The 22801-nt window shown below is 38.0% G+C and overlaps 2 protein-coding genes across 2 annotated transcripts; one reads left to right on the top strand and one right to left on the bottom strand.

Moving 5' to 3' along the window:
- LOC144634010 (neuropeptide FF receptor 2-like) lies at positions 1-3447 on the top strand. The gene is made up of 4 exons (XM_078492940.1): positions 1-113; positions 500-773; positions 2077-2334; positions 3033-3447. Exons 1-4 carry the CDS (start codon positions 1-3, stop codon positions 3381-3383), a joined length of 996 nt encoding a protein of 331 aa, XP_078349066.1. The 3' UTR covers positions 3384-3447.
- Positions 3448-6394: 2947 nt separating this feature from the next.
- Positions 6395-17609, bottom strand: LOC144633046 (splicing factor U2AF 50 kDa subunit-like). The gene is made up of 14 exons (XM_078491818.1): positions 17419-17609; positions 15771-15900; positions 15512-15544; positions 15049-15119; positions 14571-14704; positions 14126-14242; positions 13970-14026; positions 13417-13474; positions 12945-13048; positions 9770-9892; positions 9138-9227; positions 8590-8734; positions 8118-8221; positions 6395-7461 (listed from the first exon to the last, which is right to left on the bottom strand). The coding sequence occupies exons 1-14, from the start codon at positions 17525-17527 to the stop codon at positions 7327-7329; spliced, it is 1410 nt and encodes a 469-aa protein (XP_078347944.1). The 5' UTR covers positions 17528-17609; the 3' UTR covers positions 6395-7326.
- Between the last annotated feature and the right edge of the window lie 5192 nt (positions 17610-22801).

The raw sequence follows: 22801 nt of genomic DNA, 5'->3' as shown, positions 1-22801 counted from the left end.
ATGTCCGATGTAGCTGATGTCCCCCTAACTACGGTACTTTCCATACTGGTCGTTGTGAATATCTTTGGGAATACTCTCGTTTGTTTGATCATCAAGAGAAATCGAGACATGAGGTATGCTAAGAGTAATTGTATTTCTAATCACTAATAACGTTTCTTAATGCAACGTTTCTTTAGAGATTTTTAAATATAGTTATCTATAGATTGTTTACTTTTACACACATACACATTCTAACGAGAACTGTATGTACTTTTAAGTGTCGCGTGTATAAAAAAAATTGATTTGATTTTGCAAGTATATGTATATCGTAAAAATGTTGAAATAACTGGCTAGGGATATTATTAATGAGGAAGATCCTTGTATGTGCGCAAGACTATGATTACTATGTGCTTAATTTTTTCATTGCAAGATTATACTACAATGTCTCCATGACTTGATAAAATCAGTTAACTATTCCTGCCATTTTTCTGTATTTATCATTTGCTTTTCAATACCACAGGATTCCCATGAATTATCTACTTTTCAACCTGGCAATAGCGGACATCATTTATGCCACGTTTATTGCCCCAAAACTGTTTTTCAAGCTCTCTTTCGCCCACCATCCAGACGGGATGACTGGTACGGTATTGTGCAAACTTTTGACAGACGGAGCCATCGCGTGGATTGGAGGAGCTTGTTCAATTGTCACTTTGGTTGTAGTCGCCATCGAACGATATTATGCAGTGATGTATCCTCACGGTAACAAATGGAAACTTACCAAGGCTAATCTGAAGGTGCGAAACTGACAATTTTAACTTTCAGCTAGGCTACTGCTTGCAGTGGAACCTCAATGTAACGAAGTGTCAAGTTAATAGCTGGCGAAATATGTTTGCTTAAACGAGGTTTCGTTGTATCCAGTCGAGGAAATAACTGCCGGTTTTGGCAAATCGTCGTTGAAGCACTCGAAGAATTTCCGAATTATTTCATCCAATCAAAAACTAGCGCGAGCGCTCACTTGTACTCCGAAAGCAATCGCGCGTACAAATATGTCATGTTACTTAGCAACTTTTGGGACGAAAACCGCGGGCTCAGTCGCTTCTCGAAGAAGTTATGTCGCCATCAACTGGCACTTGTTCCCCCGACTTTATCAGGGTTTTTTTTCATTATTTTCTATTAGTCGGGAAACAGCTCGTTATACCGTGTGCTTCGTTATATAGTGGTTCGTTAAATCGAGGTTTCACTGATTGGAAAAATGAAATTATTGGAATTTCACTAATGAAGAAACCTTATTAAACCTCGCACTCTAATTAATTCATTGAATGTTCTGCAAATGCTATTGTCCATGGGTGCTTGTTGACTTATATATACAGTAGAACCTCTCCGTACGGACAACTCTCTAATACGGCCACTGCTTTGTTGCGGACATCTCTGATGTCCCAACAAAATTCTCATATATTTTCTTGGGAAAAAACTTCTATGTAATACGGACTCTCTAATGCGGACAACGGGGCACTAAAATAATCTCTGCCCCAGGGAACAAATTTATATAAACTTAACCTCCTTATTACGGGCACTTCGGGTATCAGGCGATGATATTTTGTGTTCGTAATGCAATTTCCTGTTTGTGGTTACAAAAAAATCCAACGTGACGCATCATAGACGTTTTCGGATTTGTTTTTTTTTTTTTCCTTTTTAATTATTATTGCAAAACACACAGAACGATTCTTTCAAAGCGAAGTGTTCACTACTAATTATTGCTACCTTTGTCCTTTACGCTTAAACTGGGATTTTCAATCAGAACTGACTTGAATCGAACCAAAGCGAGGAAAAATGAAAACCAGCGCGAACGATGCTACAACGAACCTTTGTTGTTTCGTATGGTTTAGCGGAATTTGGTCGAACCACGTGAAGAAAAATCAATTCTTTTCATTAGATTTCAGCTCTCCGTCAAAATTATCCGGTGACGTAGACGTTAATGACGTCAATTTGACTGGATATACCCTTGCATAAATGTCGACGAAAGGTTCATCTTGGAACGACCGAAAGTGTAAATTTGCCATAAACTAGTGTTCTGAAGTTTAAACTTTGAAATTTCAGGTGATTATTCCTTGCATTTGGGTCTTGGCCTTGATACTCAATATCCCTGCTTTACTTTACACGGACATTGAGAAGACAAAGAGCGGGAACGTCTGCAAGTATATCTATCCGAACTCTTGGATGGGTAAACTTACCAGTGTGACTTGGCAGGTTGTGGCATTTCTTTCCTTGGCCCTGATGGCTGTGTTGTATTCCAGAGTCGTGTACACTTTGTGGTTTAAACGTAATAACGACAATCAGCAGACCCACCAACAAAAAGTAAGTGTTCCATGGTGATATATAATCAACCAAGAGTTTGTCGTCCTGTTTTTAACAAAGTTTCCTTAATATGTTTTTAACGACAATTTTATCGCAGCTTCTAAGTTGGACTTTCTCAAAGCCCTCGGTAGTTACTTCGTCGCTCAAAAGAGTCGAATTGTGGCAAGTCCACTTTTTAGTTAAAAATATGATATAACCCTTATTACGCTAAACCAAGATTTTTCCAGGGTTTGGAGGAATGGTCATTTAACCACTTGTGACGTCATCAATTTGCACGTCAGTAGGTTCTTGTGATACATTAGGTTGGATAGATCTTTCCATACGACTGTCCATTTTGAATATCGACTGCATATATTCTAACAGAGCTAAACGAAAAGACGTGGTCAGTTTTTGGTGCAAAATTAGTGGTGAAATAGGCCAATATAGCAGTACTTGATCAAGATCTCCTTTCTAGGGTTTTCAAATGATAAATATCAAAACCTTTCAGGTCAGAAGAAAAGATGTACAGAGTAGAAGGTAACGAGAATAAGAAGCATAGAAAAACGAAAATGATGGAAGCGAGGAAAAATCGGAACGGTCCCCTTGCAACACTTTGACAATGTTATGACGAAATTTATCATCAATAAGAGGACGGGCGTGCAACAAACTGACGTCCATTTGTAAAATTTAATCAGACGTTTGCATCTCTTTATACACAGGGTGTCATGAGGGTGCGGAAGCGTGTTACCATGATGGTCTTTGCAGTCACAGTCATATTTGGAATCTGTTGGGGAACGACTTCAACTATCTACGTCTTAATGCTGGCTGCATCCATCAGCTTTGGTCCAGTCCCAATCGCCATTACTAACACGATGGTCCTGTTCAATTCAGCCGTCAACCCGTTTGTATACGCTCTGTTTAACCACCAATTCAGAGAAAAGATGAAAGGAATGATATGCTGCACTGGGTCCGCAGCACACGGGGTTCACCCTGCGCCTGAACCCCTGGATATGGAGCTTGCAGCCAACACCACCCACCCGACCCACACAGCAGCATGTGCCTCAGAGTGATGTGTTCGTAGTGTTCCAAACGCATTTTAAAGGAAAATGATCATTTGTTAGAATTTTAATGAGAAACACGGTACCTAGAGCTTTATATAGAAATCAAAAAAAATTTAACTTTCTAAATATTACAAAAAGGAACAGTAGCGCTAGGTAATCCGCTTAATTATTTAATAATTTCTTTCTGCATGCCAATATTTATAATCAAACGAATATAACTTTGTAGTTCACACATCATGAAGTCTGTTATGATGGTTGCTGTTTGATAGTTTGCATGTTTGTCATATAAATTTCTTTATATATAAAAATATAATTATCAATGCCTACATAGCACATTTTATCGATTATCAGTAAGTCTGATTCTCCAACGAGCATAACTTTAGGGGATTGATGTATTGCTTTGTCATTAAGCTGAATGAATAACCGCTGTTTATACGCACGATTAAATATTTTCAACGAGCATTTTCTTTTGGAAGCCCTACAAAGAGTAACACTCCTCAGAAGTCGTGAACAACTGTATTTCTAGTTCTCTTGTATTAATTGTCTTTTTTGGTGCATGATTCCATCAGAAATGTGATTTACAGTACGGACTATCTGTCCACACCTATCACTTCGTGTGGTCAACAATCTCTCTCCATTTTCTTTGGCTTACATTCAAAATATTAAGTAAGTCGAACTCGAGCAAAGTGCATGTAATTTGTGCTGTTTTTTTTTAAAAAAACCCTTTAAGTCACCATATGAGCACTGCATGTAATCAGATAAGGACGCTGTTCTCACGGAGGCTCTAATATTTATAATAGATTAGAGGACGAATAAACAATAATCTTAACTGCTATTAAGTATCTTTTACATTTGCAGCGGCGTTTTAAATTTTAAACTAGCAGTTTGCTGATAGAAGGTCTGGAATTAAAAGACCGAGAAAATTTGGAGATTCACGATCGCGCGCCGAGAACAATATAGTATCATGACGATAGCCAAAGTCTTATTTCAGAACAGTGTCTCTTTTGCAACTTTTAGTAGACTCACATTTAATTTAAAGGCAAAAATTAAACTATACCTTTTAGCTTTTTTAAATTCCTGGGTTTCGATTGTTTTACAGGTCGTGATGATATCTGAGCTCATATATTATGGACCAAATAGATCCCGTCATTTCACATTTTGGTCTTAACCCTCAACCCTTTTTTTTTGTGAACACAGTCATTTCCGTATTTTAGTAGTGTAGTCTGTAGAATCAACTTCAGCTCAACTTTTTTATCATTAAACAATCGATTCTTTCGCGTTGTCACTTCTGTGGCATGAAATTAAAGCTAACAAAGACTTTCTAGGTCTGAAAACCATTCGGCAGCCATTATGAAATAAAATAAGGACAGGTCAGCTGACTTCGAGCTCTCTCCTTCCGTTTCCGATTCTCTTTTTACATGCGGGGCTGAACAACATGCATTAGGTAACTATAGAAACCACTGGCATGGCTTTCAGCGCTAATATTCTGAGGCTCGTTTAGGAAATTTATGAGAACTGTTCACTTAATTTTTGGAGCAGACAATACAGTCCAACCTCTCTATCCTCTGTAGAGGCTTTCTGGGAAATATCCGCTAAACGTAATGAGTGCACCTTCTTGCGCCTGCACGCACTTGCTCAGCAGATTCTCCCCACACCGAAACCCTTTCAAGCCTCTGTGGAGGAAAAGGTGGAACCCTTATAATTAGGGCCACGGGCGTACGTGACCCCCAAAAATGTCTAGATCGGTTTGATTTATTTACCAGTTTCGCTTAGTTATGGATGCTCCGCTCGCGCGGGCTCTATTATCCTAGGATTCCGTTCTAATACGTTGTTTGTATTTAAATAAAGCGACGTTTTCTGCCACGCTTTTTGCCAATTTCTGATGAACAACCTGTCAAGCAATAAAATAGCAACATGCGCCGATACTGCACGTGCATTTTTCGCGCCAAGGTATCAGTTTGACAAGCCCAGATATATTTGCTCGTGTGCCAAAAATGAATTTCTTTTTCCCAGACAATCCTTTGTTCAAGCAGCGATCTTTTCGGGAAAAGTTGTATCTACTTGTACATGAAGTTCTCTTTCGAGACATTCTGCTGTTCGTATGTTGCGAAACTGACGTTTGTCTGAATACACACAAACAAAATTGTCAAGGAAAATTTTTGAGGAAACTTATTCGCGTGTAATTAGCTTTCATTGTTTATGCTGAATGTAGTCAGTCCCTCGTTGTTTTCATTTTTCCTGTCGTTAAGGGGGCAGGCGTAACGCACCAAAGGGCTACGACGCTTTGAAGCACAAGCAATGCTAACCCGATACTAATAGAAACTCAGTGTTCTACCTGAAATCCGCGAATCTGGTTGATTCTTCCACTGTTTTCTATCCGCTGTTATAGTTCACCACTAAATTTTCTCCGATTCTGATTGGTTTAAATTGAACACGTGACGCGATAGTGCCCGTCCGCCGGAGGGCACTATCAGCCCATAGTGCCCGCCGAAGAAAAATGCCCGGATCGATAGTGCCCGCCCGTGACTTTTTTTGTAAACCAGCGTGCCTGTAGACAAAAAAACCCAACCAAATTCACTGCATTTAGTGGGTTTCTTGTTTGGTTTTGTTTCGTTTGTTAAATTTCGGCTTTCAATTGAGTTCTTTATCCTGAAAAGTAAAAATAATTCACGGTGCTCGTTTTTGTTTGTGCGCGCGGAAGAAAATTTAGTGGTGAACAATAAAGACAATAGAGTGTTTCTGTCTCGGAACTATCGGTCTGATATTCCCTTGGAAATTTGATGTTCTTAAAACTACATATTTGCCCTCGAAGCTACGCTTCTCGGGCTAATATTTGTTTTAAGAACATCAAATTTCCGCGGGGCAACTATCAGCCGATAGTTCCTCGACAGAAACACTCTATTGTTAAAATAGAACACGATCGCGCACGCGTAGACAATTATTGTGTTTTTCAGCGCATATAATTAAGCGCATATAATTAAAAGTTTTGGACTGCAATTAAGACAACAGTCGGACACAAATGGAACAAAGAGCTAAATTTTATTGTCATGCATATCATAGACATAAAGTTGTGTAAAGGTTTTTGACTCAAAATGAGGCTAAGCCACAACTGATCCTAAATGAACAAAAAAACTGTGACGTGAGCTTTGCCTTCCTCTGTGCCCAAACGACCACACTTTAAGGTTTAAGTAGAATGTTAATGCACTTCAGATAGCCTACATACTGACGAGTTAAAAAGGCTCCAGGAATCACGCATGCGGACGGAAATAGAGTTGTGTTAAGGCTGGTTCTCATATGATCGTCCCGATCGTCTCTGTCGCTTCTGTCGTTTGCAAAGTCTGAGGTGATTGGAGCAAGCAAACTTTTTGAAGCGACAGAAGCGACAGAGACGATCGGGACGATCATATGAGAACCAGGCTTTAAAGGAAAACGACAAACTTAAATATCCACGATTATATTCAGACAGTGAAATCTCAGCTAACATGTTAATGCTTTCATGCACTGTACGTTACAATCTTGGACCATTCGTTCTCCTTTACGGCTTTAAAATAGTAATTTGTTGTTGTTGTCGTTGTTGCTGTTGTTGCTGTTGTTGTTTCAAACCATAAGACAAGAAAGTAAATATCAGAATCCCCTAAAATAGTAAAGACTAGCCCTTTAAAGCGACCAGAACAAAATTCTAAGGCAACAATGTATTGTTATCACGTTTCCCATCGCATCGCTTTTGTTACTTGATTGAGTTCCCTTTGTGGATTCGTGTTCTCTTCTGATTAAGAGCACTTTATTCTAAAACGGCGCAGATAACTCATACAACTTAGTAACAACATAACAAGTATACAAGGATAATAAAATGAAAGCAGACTATACAACGGGGCAACGAGCTATCTGCCCCACATTCTTAGTACAATCGACAGTAACGATTGTTAAGGCGATGCAAGCATGGCATCCTCAGCTAAAGAAACTCTTTCTTGCGGTACATCTCTGGCGAGTAAAATGACGTCACCACCACACGATTGGCAAACTTTCGGCCCGCGAGGGACTGGGCAGCATTCTTCGAGTCGTCGGGTGATCCAAACTCCACGTATATCTGAAAACGGATGAAATCCAGTCAGCATGAAAAGAATGCAGTCCAGTTAGTTGGGGAACTAAAAATGTTTCTTCTAGCAGCTACAATTTCAATTTCCCCTGACTGTTCTTCAAAAGGTCAATTTTCTGGCTCAAAAATAAAATTCCCTGACTCTTTCCTGACCTTCAACAATTTTATTTTTCCCTGACCATTTCTGACCTGAGGCAACCCTGTGACAGTGGTCAAAAACCCTTGATTACGGAGAGGCATTAACACATTAGAACCTCTTTCACGACCACTTTTCATCCACTTTTCCCCGCTTGGATGACATTTTGTCAAGAAAATGTTTTGCTAAATAACACAAAAAGTAATCTTGGCCAGCGCTACAACCCAGCCTACTTGTTAGTACTTTTGATCAAATAACAACATTATTGATGAAGATAAATTGTTCAACAATGACAGGAGCATGGGACAAAGAAAAAGTCTGAGTCCCCAACGGGAATCGAACCCATGGTCTCCCATACCGGTTGGGCGCTTTAACCAACTGAGCTTCGAGAGACTCGGCCATTTACTAGGTTAATATGTGACACACGTCCTGCATACTGCTAGGATCGTGAGATCAGCAATGAAAAAATTTCCATCTTTACTATTTACAACAACAGAATTCCAGCCATTACCTTTCCACAGCCAGGTGGTTCAAAATCTTCAACAGGTCTTGGTATTTCTAAGCTGACAACTGTACCATACTTCGAACATTCCGTTCGTACATCCTCGTAAATTTCTGAGGATAAAAATGAAAAAGAAAAAGAATTATTATATCATTTGCCACCAAATATACAGTTTAGAGTTGGATAAAAGGTTTCTGTAGAGCAAACCCGAAGCATTAGTTTCGCGATAAAATGCAAGATTACAAGGATTGAAATGGATAACATTTTTTGAAATTTGATTTCAAGGATTGACAGAAAGTCAAGAAATCTAAATTGCCATTCTTGTGACAGTTTGACCTTTCTTGAAAATCGAGTACTGCAGGATGTTCTTCGGAGTTATTTTCATACTTTATAACAATATTTCTCTAGTTAGACTATTTTTCTGTGCTCTCATGTTTACAATGTAATGGCGTTTTAAGGAGAAATCAGTTAATGATCACACCTTCGTATTCCTCATCATCCATAAGTTCTTCTATATCCACCATGTTCATGAGACACAGCACCTCAGTGGCGCTGCTGTGTAGGTTAGCAGACATGTCCAGACCAGGAATCTGCATTTGGGCCGGTATCATGTTCATTGCATCCGGCTAAAAGAAGAACAACACATGCATTATTATTTTCACTTGTACAAATGGGATTACATTGTCAACATTCTTCCTTTCTACTCATGTGTATGTGGGTGTTTTCTGCTGCTATGGGTCTCCCATAGCTCAGGGGTAGAGTAAATTATTGGTCACCGGTTCAACTCTTGGTCGGCCTGCACCCTGACAAACTTACTTTAGTGGCCTTTGAGCGTTTACAATGCAAGTTGCTCCTGATCAAGCTTGGAAACCTTTCACACATGTAGTATAATTATGTAGCTTGTGGGAACCATTTTAAACCACTTTACACTCTTACATCAATACAGTAGGGCCACATACATGTACAGAGTGTACATGTAAGCTTTTAACACAAGGTGTCAACGAGAAATTCTAACAGTACTATACTTACATTATTCATGTTGGTCTTAGCTCCAACACTTGCTCTCTGAACTATCAACTTCTTTTCGCCAAGCTGCATGCCATTCAGTCCTGTGATTGCCTGGATCGAAAATTAAACTAATTCAATGTCTAAGAAAATAAGAAAAAGTACTACTCCAAGCAAAAACTTACAGAGTTTACAGACAACTCACAAGATATGGTGTATACCAAAAAATTCCTAAAAATACGGTAACCCCTTGTCTTTGTTTTTAAAAAAACAAAAACCACACGCCAAGAGAGCCCGAATCCTCGGTAACTTACTTTTGTCTTTGGGTGACCTGTATAGCTTTTCTATCATGAAAGCTGTTAAGAGCTGGGCACCCTAGATTTCTAACAGTAGAATATTCGGGCACCCTGTAATAATTCTCAATGCAAGCTTTGCCTTAACCCTTTTAGAACCAAGAGTGATCAACATCAAATTCTCCTCCCAGTATCAATACTTGATCAAGAGAAAAGGTTAAATGAGAATTTATAAAATGATTGAACCAAAGAAAAATTGCTTTGAAGTTTAAACAGATTCTCCCAACAGTGCTTTAAGAAAATGTATGGAGACCAGTCCGGAGAATTTGTATTTGGATATTGAAGCTTAAAGGGTAAACTTACCACATCTGTCATTGTTAGGTCCACATATTCACAGAAGGCATAACCCTTTGAGAGACCAGTGGCACTGTCTTTCACTAAATTAAAAGCTTTGAGCTCACCAAATGATGCCAAAAGCTCCTTGACCTGCAGACAAAAAATAACACCCAGACAACAGTTACATGTAGTTGCATAACACAACACAGAGTTTTATTAACACAGCAGCTTGTAGCCAAGGTACTGTATTCTGACTAGCATGTACGCATGTACATGTACGCGAACTGCAACATACATGTTCACCGAAAGCATTTCTTACAATGTATTAATGGTCATAACATGTATGTACCTCATTCAGTTTCATTAAAGTGATGAAGTTCTCAGTACGCAAATTACCCAGGCTACAAGACAGCTTTAATTTATTTGCATACACACCCCAACATGACTATTATCAGTCTTCGCATTTTGGGAACAGAACACCTTTTCAGGCACACATTGATCGAGAGGAAGGCTGATAAAATTGAGGTGTGCAAAGTGACAGTGACTAAAGAGGCTAAAGAGACAGTGACTCAAAAATGGCTTTGAAATTATCAGGCTGGTGGACTAAAATACTGTAAATTCATGAGTTTAGTTATTTTTTCTTGGATGTTAGATTAAAAAAAAAATACATCCACATTTGTGCCAAAGAACACTAATCAGTAGCTGGGAAGTTTTAGAGTTGGAGCTTGCACAAAGCAATACTTTTTTATCAAATTCACATACACCATGTCAATGTAAAACAGTCTGTTTTTGTTTGTTTTTATCAACGAGTTAAGTATAGAATTTCACCTCATTTACTTTAGCCAACCAAGCCTTAAAACCAAAGCCATTCAAAGGTAAACATGAGGCACCACTGTTAGCATTTCTCATTTAAAAGTTTCAGTCTATAAGAGGCAATCAGCTGCCATGACGCAAAACACTCTACAGTGTAGGTGACTCATGCATGCCATTTGAATTTTGTGTAAGTTTTTAAAGTCAACTCAGCGTGCATACATCACTCTTCACCAAGCCCTTTTTCCACACACATGATGTAGAAGAACTTGCCTTTAGCCAGAATTGATGACCATTTTAGGCCCCCCTAAGCTAGGGATCAAATGAGGGGGAAATAAAATTGAAAAATGTCAGTGTTGCTTCAATCACTACTGATTATTATCGGGTTCTTACAGTCATGCCAAGCGAAGCATGCCACCCCTTGAGTACATTAATGAATTGTTTATTTGAAATTTTAATCCATTAGTCAATTTCAAGAATTCATAACTGCCGATCGATGTTTGAATCAAAATTTAGCTTCAGATCACAGTTGTCCAATTTGAAACAAACAGAAGGTGAGATTCTGAATTAAGACCCAATGCAAATAAAAATTATGGCGGCTGTTAATTTTCGGCTCCCAGAAGTATCATTTGTCAACAAAATTAAATTACTCTCACTTAAAGATAAAGTCAAATTAAATTAGTGTATAAAGTTTAAAGGCTATACTTTCATCTAATGGGAAGTTACAGGGACATTTATATTGCCAAAAACATGAAAGCGAGGCTAGGCAGGCCAGGGTTACTTTTTCCATACAAATCTCTTAAATTTGAATAAGTCATAACTTTGCAGCCATTTAACCCAAAATACTGAAACTTTTCAGAAAAAGCATAAAAAGCATTTAAGTGCCACCATCAGCGTTTTACGAAAATGGACCAAACAACAATTTTTGCATAAGGTCTAAGCATCTACATGTACACGTTTTTAAGCATAAAAACATATGGTCTCTATTTTAGAAAGTAAATTTTATTCGAACATTGATCAGCGCTACCTTTTCTTGAAATTGACTAACAGATTCAAATTTCAAATTATCTATTCATTAATGTACTCTAGGGGCGCACGCTTCACTTGGCACAACAGAAAAAACTTTTGCTCAGTGTAAGCACTTTGGAACACGATGTTCAAGGGTCAATTTGGGGTGAGTTGAGTGTCCTTTCCCACTACATTACTAGTCTCATGAAAAAAATTTTCATGTTTGTTTTACACTTTCTTTGTAACTGTTCCAGACTCTTGCTAAAAGCCAAGAAGAGGAGACAGAATTAATGTCTTTTTAAAAAAGGAAAAAAAATCTTCATTTTCAAAAGGCTTTAAAACTTATTTTAAACCTTCATTTATAACTGTTTTTATGCTGTTGCCTTAAATACAAGAATCTGGAACAGATCACTGTACAGAAAGAAACTGCCAAACCTTCTTTGTGCTAGCCTCTGGGAGGCTACATGTACATGTGTTACAAACATTTTTTCAACTTTATCAGAAATGATGCTGCAGTGGAGTGTACAGCTATGCTGTATAATTATAGTTGCTGACTAAGAACTTTACATTGAGTGAGTACAATTAATTACAATTAATGATTTGCACAAATTTGGACAACTCTTCTGGGAAAAAGATTGCATTTAAAATATTTTATATTCCACACTGAAACTCTAGTCTAATAGGCACTGCATGTTGGCCTCCTAAAAAAGAAAATAATGCTGAAAAAGAAAGATGCCGAGAGCGATGCCTTTCATGAGCCAAAGATGGTGTGCTGATCTACAAAAAAAAGATAGGCTGAAAAGCAATCGCTGAAAGAACAAAAAAATTTTGGTATTAGTTTGGTGCAATTAACGTTTCCTGCAAAATAAAGTGTTCTAATCTTCTTGTTGATTCCAGCCATCAATCTTTAAGCTGTGGACAAATCTCTACATTCTTTGCACAATTTTAGGCCTGTTTAATATTATTTTAACACAGTATTCACATAGATGTGTGGTGCTTACAGAACGTACACCTGGATTTCCAATTGTAAGTTCATTGCTTGCTCTGACAATGTTTAAACATGCTGATAGATATGCACCTTTTATTTTTGGAATCTGAGCAATGCAGTCATGAAAAAGCCAATTAATGAATGAACCTTGTAATGATGCATGGTATACAACAACAAAAAAATGAAATTTACTGGTTGTGATTGAAAGCTAACATTTGTTGGTGAATTAAAATTTGTTTACTTTTTCTTTTTCATTCTCTCCATGGTTTGTGAGGACATCATGATTATTGATGAAGCAACATCATGGAACGAGATTGACAATTATTAATAAAAGTACCATTGTCGACACACTGCATCCAGGATACCCATTTTACATTTTACTACTTCTCCTCTTACCTGATCTTCACTTAGGTAGTTCGGCAATCCTCCAATAAAAATCTTGTGAGGAGAATCTGGGACGACTGTTGATACAACACCTGGCACATGGATTGTGGCTGTTTCTGCAAAAAGAACTTTCAGTATTAGAAAGAGAGAAAGAACAAGAAGCAAAAAAAACAGGGAAATAAACAGGCATTCCGGCACAGAGAGTTCAAACAGGCATTCTAACACAGACCCTGAGCATAAACATCCTTATGCTCAAAGTGCAACATAACTTGCACACTATGCATCAAACTTTCCAAACATTCACTGTACTTCTGTTTATTTGTACTGTGTATATAGAGCCATGTGAGCTAAAACTGCACAAAGACATCAAAATGTGGAAGAATTAAAAAAAGAATTAAAGCTTTAACTGAGGAGGTATTTCTGCTGAAAGGAACATATTTACATGTAAATTGTTCAACATATAAAGATTATGGTGTACATGTACCTGACATTCCTGGAATGGGTTGGTAGTCCTTGGGTCTTCTAATTTTTAGTGATTGGCCCTAAAATGTATCACAGAAAGAAAAAACATTGTCACAAAGAACTACTGTACACTGTACACAAATTCATGCACATTACACATGTTAGTTGAATAAGCAATTTTGAAGTAAACTGGTACAACGCATACATGTAGTTGTTCTCATGACCCTTACAGGACAGGTTGATATAATTTTTACGTACATGTATCTACTATATTACTGTTTGCATCTTCAAGCAGTTTTAAGCAATCATTATTACAGTAATGAGAGTTGCAGCTAATGAGGTTTAAGATTTTTCTTTCAAATCCATCAGTAGCAAAGTCAACAATAATTTTTCCATTTGCTACTGGCTTCAAGCTTCATTATTTGTTTATCTCGTAGTGTCTCTGTGATAACCTTGATCTAAGCATAACTTAACATTTGTACTGATCGGTACATGTAGGAAACTATTGGTGTCGCGGAATAAATAAAACAACAGGATAACTTTGTTAAGACATGGTTGTTACCACAAAGCAGTACCTCTAAGATGATTCCATCAAAAGCCATAGCTTGAGTAGTCTCTTCAACTGAACGAAGCTGAATTGGAATAAACAGTGGATAAAACAAATCACACAAAGCGCAATACATTAGTTTTTAAACAAAGACACTGAAAAGACATTATTTTACAGTTTGTACCTCAATAAAGGCAAAATTCTGTTCCAAGTTGATCTGTGCAGCAATGACAGGATTGCCAGGGGCTGTGTTCAACTTTGCTTCTTGCATTTTGGCATTGAAGAACTCTATCATCAAGTTCTGCAATTGGAGAAAATGAAATCAGTTTACATGTACTCATACAGAATTACTATCTGTTCTAAATGAACTTTTTGAATTTAACACATGGGAGCCTCAGGAAAAAGAAAAACCTTAAGATGCTTGTTAAGAGAAGTAATTATTCCTTACTCTATTACTAGATACATTAAGTCAAAAAGACCTTGAAAGGTACAGTACAGGTACCTGTGTATGGACACATAATTTTTTGATGAACTATACACGCCTGTATATTTTAAGGGGGGTATTCTATAAAATATAAGCTCACTTTTACAAATCCAGGCTAAAAGCCTGCCCATGTTGTCTAACCCACCTCTGTTATGCCAAATGGAATATTTCCAACATACAATCGGCGAGCCTGCCTAGTCATCTGACTTCCTTGTGGTAAACTGCTAACCGTTCCTCCAGGGACTGGGCCTCCTGCATTGACTGGTATCTGGCCTGCGGCTGTTATGATAAACGACAAACAGACAAGAAGGATACAGTAAGGAAGTGAGATTGAACCGTACGGTAGAATTCCAATTTCTCAAACCCTTGATTTCACGAAACTCTCAAAATTAATTTCTCTAACCAGTTTTCATTCCCCATGAATTTTACTTAACTCTGTAATTTTACCCCCAATTTCTCAAACCTCCTGATTCCTCAAAACAATTTTCGTTTTCCATGGAGGTTCAAGAAACTGGGATTCTACTATACATGCATGCTTGTAGTGTACACAGCACCAGAAGACAGTAAGGAAGTAATAAAACACAATGGCAAATTGGTAAAAAGGAGTTGATCATGATAAGTACCTCTCATAGCTTTGTACTGCATTGGTGTCAAAGTCTCATAACCAATAGGAGGTCTATCCCACAAACTTTCCCTGTAAAAAATCAAGATATATTAAAATCAGTAAATACAGTAGCAGGGTGCAAAACAATTCAGTTTTCCAGCTTGCTTTAAGGGCAGGCTGTAGCTAGGATTTCTAGCCTGAGGGCGAGAGCATGATTACTTTCCTAGAACATTTTCCCAGAAAACTTTCAATTGCCCACCAAGTAAGTAAAAGATAAAATCCACTAACGTTACTGCAAAATTCACTAGCCCACTAGCAGACAAGCACTTCTTTGCTTGCTTAGTAGTGCCGTATAGATACATAACATAAATTTAATCTTTAAATTGAGTTAAAAATTAAAGAAATTATATAGCAAATGCACATGCAGAAACAAATTCATGTCACAATTCATAGTCTTGAATACATTGTACATGTGTACCTACCTCTTTTTCCTTTTTTTTATAGGAGAAGGGGACCTGTATGCATAAATAAGATAAAATAATATAATTATGTTAAGAATCTTTTTCTTCAGGACCAACTCAACGTCTGCAATACTGTTGGAAATGTTCTGTCAGATAACTTTTAACACTAGTGCCTGTGTATACTAAAAGTATACTGTAAAATGGGTGCAGTAAGGGTGTTTTTGACTATAAACATGACTAAAAATCAGTTGCTGTATGAAAAGACAAACTATTTCATCACCTGTTTCCTCTGAATCGGTCTCGCCCACCACCAAAGTTTCTGCGATCCCTGTTAGGGCTCCTTGATCTTGACCTTGACCGCCGCCTTCTATCGCGACCACCTCTATCTCTTGGTCTGTCATTTCCACCACCTACATGAAAAATAAATTTTACCTTAATTTAATTCTTTTTTCATTGTGATTTCCTTTTTTTCTGATATATTATCTTGTGTTATTTCCTTTTCAAAATATAAGTTTTTTCTGTAATTAGCTAAAGAAATATAAATGTTTAGAATGTATGTAATGTTGTGTCAATAAAGATTATTAAAAAAAAAATGAAAAATAAAGCAGCAGAGAAGACACACACAACATGAGGTACATCCATTATAATGAACTTGTTATAATTTTCATTTCTGTGTTTACTTTATCATATACTGTATATGGACATTCGCTCAACTTTCCTTAGTGCTAATAAGGGTGTTCTAACAATGAAGATGTATGACTTGAATAGTGGATTATTCAATTTAATTAAGTTTGACTACCACTAAGTTTGAATAAAGTTAAACTTAAGTGCAACTTGTCACGCTAAACACTATAGTCATGTCAGAGCTGTGCTCAAGAAGGCCCCAGATACAACAGGTGACTTTCTTTTATTTTTGGGCCACTTGTATAACTGTAGCTTTGCTGTGATGAAAGCTTGCCACACCAGATTTCTTACAGAAGAGCCGTTGAGCACCCTGCAATTATTCTATGAGCACAGCTTTGCATGTCAAACTCATTTATAATGGTTACAGTACATATCAGTTTGACTTATTAACGACTTGATTATTCCATTCAACTTTATCCAGTCCTACTTGCACCTCACTAGAATTCACTGTCAAAAACACTGCTGTCAGATTAATGATTGTTGAAGAATTACAATGAGCAGTCCACACACATGTGGTGTTCATGCATGTTCAGCATAGAATATAATTTAACCCCCTCACTACAGATAAGTCAGTTAGCAAGACAGTGCATGTCGTGCTACATGACTCTTGCACAACACTGATATCAACCATCTCAAAATATTTTCAGAGAATAGGTTAGTTGACTGTAGGAGTAGGCTACGCGTGTCATAGTACACAGCACAGTACATTTTCGGGCTGGAAAGCAGACAGTCACTGTTTTATAGGAGGTGGCTGATTGAGCCTACAATCAACTGGTTTTGAGAAGGCTGGATAGTGAGCAACAGTGGTGCTCAAGTCGAAGTTGAATAATCAATCAAGTCTGACAGTTTTTACACAGACCTTCTTGTTCCAATACATAAAAGTATTTGAAAACGTAATAACCTCAACTTAATTTGAAAATGAAGGACAAAGGGCTGAGCTACAGGCATATATTAGTGTTAAATCATGTAAGGTTACGTACAAATACATGTAAAATCAAATTAAAGTCTGACTTAAAATTAACGGCAATAGAATCAACATGCATAGTTAACGCATCAAAATTATCGTCTTACAAAAATCCGATAAATAACTTGTAAACAAATGTTACATGTATATAATTTGGTTGGTTTCACTAGTAAGCTTTTGCAAATTATGCTCTGCTTCGGTTAATGAAAATGGTTTGAAGTCAAGAATTCTCAATTGAAGTGAAGATACAACTGTACTACACGAAAACGGTTCCACCTACCGTATTCGTCTCTACCGTCACGGTCGTTATCATATTCTTTACGATATCCACTTATTTTAGCACCAATGTCTTCTTCCAAATTAAATCCTCCTCCATCAACTGCTGCCATGTTAGTCTAAAAGCTTCGAAGCTTCGCTATTTCTCAAAACACATGGATTTTTCAACATGGACGACGGAACTCTTAGATTAGCGCCTCAAGGCCTCATGGGATGGAAATGAACATGGAAACGAGGTTGACAAACAAGTCGGCTTTTGTCCCGCAACTTGCGGGTTTCCGGGATTTCACTGTAGCCTGCAGGAACAACAGCGAAGTATCTTTGTCACACCAATCAGATTTCAGGTACTATCAGAACCAATCAAATTGAAGTTTATAAGAGGGAAGCAATCTGACACAGTGGTAGGGCTTTCCACATTCTCGTACCTCGAGTCTTCGTCCCTTCTGCGCAGGCTGGTCAAAGGGAACGAAGACCCTGGGTACGAGGATGGGCTTTCCAACTTTTCTTTGGCAACTTTTCTTATTTCGAGAAACTTTTTCCTCTTGAGCAACTTGTTGCATATTGAGCAATTTCCAGACCGAAGATCACCGAAGATTATCCGAGTGTTGTTCAAACGCCATGCGAACGTTTCCGAAGATTTACGAAGTTTGCCGAAGATTTTCGAAAACATCTGACGACGTTTTAACTTTCGGCTCATTCTGCATATAAACATTACAAAACTCGTCGGCAAACATGACGTCATCGATATCTTCACGATCTTTCTAAGACCATGAGAACAGGGTTTCGCATTTCAATGTCTCTAACTGTGATAAAATCATCAAGTCATTTCTCTCCCGTGGGAAGGGGGGGGGGGTGGCGGAGGGTGAGAGCACGGGATAGAATAGAAGGGGTGGTAGGCGGGGAGAGAAGAGAGGTGGCAGGATCCGGGAGAAATTGAAAAATTTCGTAACATTTCGTTTTATTTTTTAAGAGAAAAACCGCTACAGAAAGGGTCGGTGTGCGGGAGCAAAACGTACGGAAGCACGAGTTAAGGTGGATTTCCACTGACGCGTAATTTTTTAACGTGCGTTAAGAAAGTATGAACGACGTACGTACAGGTTTACGCAAGTCGTTCATTTCTTTGTCTCTAAATTTTTTCACGCACACAAAGAAATACGCGTCAGTGGAAATCCAGCATAAGAGGTACAGGAAGTGGGTGGATTTGGCCCCCTACCCCCCCCCCCCCCCGCCCCCCAAGTCTCGTGATGCCGAGGGAAAACCTCAAGCCGCAAGCGTAGGTTCTTTAGTTATTCGGGGAAGCAAAGTACGTTCCATGATCAGATGATCTTCATCAAATTACATCTTTTTTAATGGGAACGATACCCGCGAGCATGTCAGTCTGTGAGTATTTCCAAATTTAGTTTTTTGTTAAAAATATCAGCCCTTAAATTTTTATCCCACTAGTATACACAGTCAAAAAATTGTGAAACTAGAAAAATAGTTTCTCTTATGCATTTACTGTAAAATTCATTTACCTATCAGATGCCTCTGCATTTCTATTGCAAAAAGATGAAAATGCATACCAGTATACAGAGAAACCAACCGGCTGGGGAATAAAAATTCGTTCCGTGTAACTGCACTTGAAAAACACTACCTGTTATGTAAATAAGTAGTATGGAATCATACGCCAATGTGGGAATTTTGCAATAACGTATTATTAAATAAATGCTTTGCTGCACGTGAGAAATTTGCACGTTTATAAATTATTCAAAATTTATAGTTAGGCCATTCTATTCATTTATCTGATTTATGCGCACCTCAGCCCACTTGCGATTTTAAATTTCGCAACCGTCTTTCAGTTTGCTTCAACTAAAACCGTTGGACAAAGTTAGATCTACTTCGCGTTACGTTTACCGATGTTCCGCCAACTTCAAGTTAACGAGTCCGCTTTTAAAGGATACAGCGAGTTTTGCTGACTTTGAGCAAAAACTCCGCTTTCAGAAACAAGCTTCTTAAAAGTTGTTCACTTCCATGACACCAAAACTTTGCTGGGCAGGTAAGCGAACGTTCCTTTGACGGCGTAATTTGCACATGTGGCTCTAAGAATCGCCAGCATTTCAGCTTCTGAACTGAATAATTCCTAAGTGTTAGCCGTTAGCCGACAAACTTTGGTGGACAAAACGTTTTTTTTTTTTTCAGACTCTTTGGATACAGCCACCAAGTTCAAGTATGTGGCCACAGACAAGACAGGAATTCGAAAGGCAATGAAACACTGAATGCCTGCCTTATAGAGGTAACTTAAGAGCTGAATTTAGAACTATTGAAGTTTTATTTGAGACTTAAAAACAAGACTATTTCTGAACATTTTTACTGACACTTTAAAAGCTAATGACCGCGCGAAACATAACATACTCTATCACTTTTCTTTGCATTTCAGTAGAAACCGTTGTCTTTCGCTTCAGTAATTAATGGAGTCAAGATAACTTTGAAACGCCTTATAGTTTACCGTTATTCTCTACTTAGCTAGAATTTAACACAACTCGGTAAAGCTAATCTCAGAATTTTAATAAGAGTTAGATAGTACCCTCTAGGGCGTAATTTCCTCGTGTGATTCTCAGAATCTTCAGCTTTTCGGCTACTGAACTTCACCATTCCTAAAAAGTAGTCAACAATTTTAATTGACAATAGATATATTTCTCTTGTTTTTCAAAGGATCTTTGGATAAAGTCACCAAGTTCAAGTACACGTGGCCACAGACAAGACAGGAAAGGCAATGAAAAACTGAATGCCCGCCATATAGAGGTAACTTAGGAGCAAGACTATTTCTGAACATTTTTACTATCACTTAAAAAGCTACTGACCGCGAAACACTTATCATTTTAATATACTCTGTCTCTCTGTTCTTTGTATTTAAACTGCAACCGAACATGCATGTGTTGTCTTTCTACTTGATAATAGCCTGTGAACAGGAGTCAAGGTAATTCCAAAACGTCGAAGTGTTATTTCGCTTTTTCCTACATAGTCAATTGTATTTTGAATTGTTCTCATATTAAAATTCAACACAATTATTCGGTAAAGCTAATCTCAGAATTGTAATTAGGTCTCTACAGCAATTTAAAGCCCCCGCGAAAACCCAATCTTTCTACCCTTCAGGGCGTCATTTACTCGTGCGGTTCTCAGAGTCGTCAACATTTCAGTTACTGAACTGCACCATTCCTTAGTGGTAGCCGTCAAACTTTGATGGATAATGTACATTTCTAATTTTGTATTATTTTTAGAAGAACTTTTGAAGACTCTTTGGATACAGCCACCGAGTTCAAGTATATGGCTACAGATCGACAACACAAGCAAGGCAATGAAAAACTGAAAGCCGGATTAAGAGGTAACTTAATTAAACCTTATTTGAGGCCATAGAACAAGACTACTTCTGAAAATTTTGACGCGACTAAACAAAAACTCGGTAAAAACTAATCTAAAAATAGTAACTACAGGGCTCTACAAAGTAATTGAAAGCTCGCCGGTAAAGACCCGGCGCTCTTTCTATTCTTTTAGGCCAGGGCGTTATCTACTCGTGCAGTTTTCAGAACTGATCGTAAGCATTTCAGCTATTCGGAACTTTTCTATTTGTGTTAGCGGAACTTCAAAGGACAACAAACATTTCTTTTATTTTTTTCTGAAGATCTTTGGAAACAGGCACCAAGTTCAAGAAGACAGGAACGGCAATGAAAAACGGAATGCGCGCATTATAAAGGTAACTTAAGAGTTGAATTAAAAACTCTTGTCTTATATTATCACCAGATAGATTATATTTCATAGGACTTTTACTGGCGGACACTTTGAACGCTTATGACCGCAAATTACTCTGTCACCTTCGTTTGTATTTTTACTCGAAACTTTTTACTCTTTCTAGAATTTCGCTCATTTTTATAGTCAATTGTATTTCAAAATGTTCACTTATTAGAATTTTAAGAATCAGAATGGTCATCATTTCAGCTACTGTACTGCACCATTATTGGAAGACGGCAATTTTTGGTGTACAATTGACATCTTTCTTATTTTTCAGAAGGTTTCTGGACACAGTCACAAAGTTCAAGCGTGGTTACAGATAAGACAGGATCTGTGGAAAATGCACGCCTTATAGAGGTAAATTTATAGTTTAAAACTTTTCTCTCATATAATTACCAAATAGCCTGGGATTTGCTTTCAGTAAAAGTTGCAAATTGACGTTAAGTGTCCTTAAGAATTTGTTATTACCGCAAAACAACTAAACAGTCAATCCTAATTATAAGGAGGCAAGCGTGGCCGATCGAGTGGTTTAGGGCGCTGGTATTGTAATCCGGAGGTCCCCGGTTCAAGACCTGCCCTTGCCACTAGCTGGATTTGTTTCTCGGTAGTCCCGAGTTCAAATCCTCGATCACGCTTTGTATATAGCCAACTGGTCTGCCTCCTGCCAGTTGGGATTTTTAACCTTGTTATGTTTATTGCGGGCCCAAGAGAAGCCCGCAACCCTAATCTTGACAGTGACCAGCGGATTGCGTATTACGCCTGCGCGCCACGTTTATAAAGGCTATCTGCAAACCGGAAGTTGAAAATTTTGTTCTTCCACTAAGAACGATCAGAATGCGAAAAATGTGTCAATCACAACAGTTTGTCGAAACACCGGAAGTTGAAAATCTGTTCTTCAAAAACGATTAGAATGCGAAAAAGGTGTCAGTCTCAACAGTTTGTCACATAAGATCGCGGCTTCTGTATTATGGAAGATTCGAAACATAACATTTTAGACGTTGTTTTAATAGGCGTTGGTTTTGAGACGATTTACTGTGATTGTATCACAGATAAACCACGGCAAAACGAATGATTCCAAAAACGGTTGATCTCGAAAAATCCCTTACAACACTGACAACATAGCAAGTTCACCGACCGCACCGAGGAAAATCACATCTCAATTACAAGGCGTGTTCGATTAAATCATGCATTCCTTGCGTGACTCGTTACTCGGAATAATTGTCTTTTGTTCAGTGATTTATCGACACCGTCTGAGAAATTTTCGCGCCCTGTTGGATTAATTGCCGTGAAAATGAGGTGACTTAAGTTATTTGTTCTTCCACCATGAACGGTTACAATGCAAAAGGACCCGAAAATGTGTCATTCCTGAGAGGAAGTTGAGATTTTTTCCCTCCACAATAAACGATTAGAATGCGAAGAAAATGTCAATCGCAAAAGTTTGTCAACTGAGATCGAGGCTTCTGTCACATGGAAGGTGAAGGTGACGGTGAAGGATCTTTAAGTGTATCTAGGCCCGCTATTTCTAACCTGTGGTTACCACTAGTTATTTAAAATATTTGTTTCCTCTGTTACAGTGGCATGCCTGTAAACTAGCTATCTTAATTGCGGGCCCAAGAGGGCCC

This window comes from Oculina patagonica, chromosome 12 (genome assembly GCF_052425735.1).
Source record: "Oculina patagonica isolate OP01 chromosome 12, crgOcupat, whole genome shotgun sequence".
Classification (NCBI taxonomy): Eukaryota; Metazoa; Cnidaria; class Anthozoa; order Scleractinia; family Oculinidae; genus Oculina; species Oculina patagonica.
Note: the sequence above shows the minus strand (reverse complement) of the source record. Positions and strands in the feature narration are given on the sequence as shown.

Coding starts and splice junctions, on each gene's coding strand:
- LOC144634010 (XM_078492940.1), top strand. CDS start 1: ATGTCCGATGTAGCTGATGTCCCCCTAACTACGGTACTTTCCATACTG. Junction 114..499: donor AAGAGAAATCGAGACATGAG/GTATGCTAAGAG, acceptor TCAATACCACAG/GATTCCCATGAATTATCTAC. Junction 2,335..3,032: donor AGCAGACCCACCAACAAAAA/GTAAGTGTTCCA, acceptor CTTTATACACAG/GGTGTCATGAGGGTGCGGAA.
- LOC144633046 (XM_078491818.1), bottom strand. CDS start 17,527: ATGGCAGCAGTTGATGGAGGAGGATTTAATTTGGAAGAAGACATTGGT. Junction 15,901..17,418: donor TGACGGTAGAGACGAATACG/GTAGGTGGAACC, acceptor TTTTTCATGTAG/GTGGTGGAAATGACAGACCA. Junction 9,893..12,944: donor ACTACCTAAGTGAAGATCAG/GTAAGAGGAGAA, acceptor TTTTGTCTGCAG/GTCAAGGAGCTTTTGGCATC.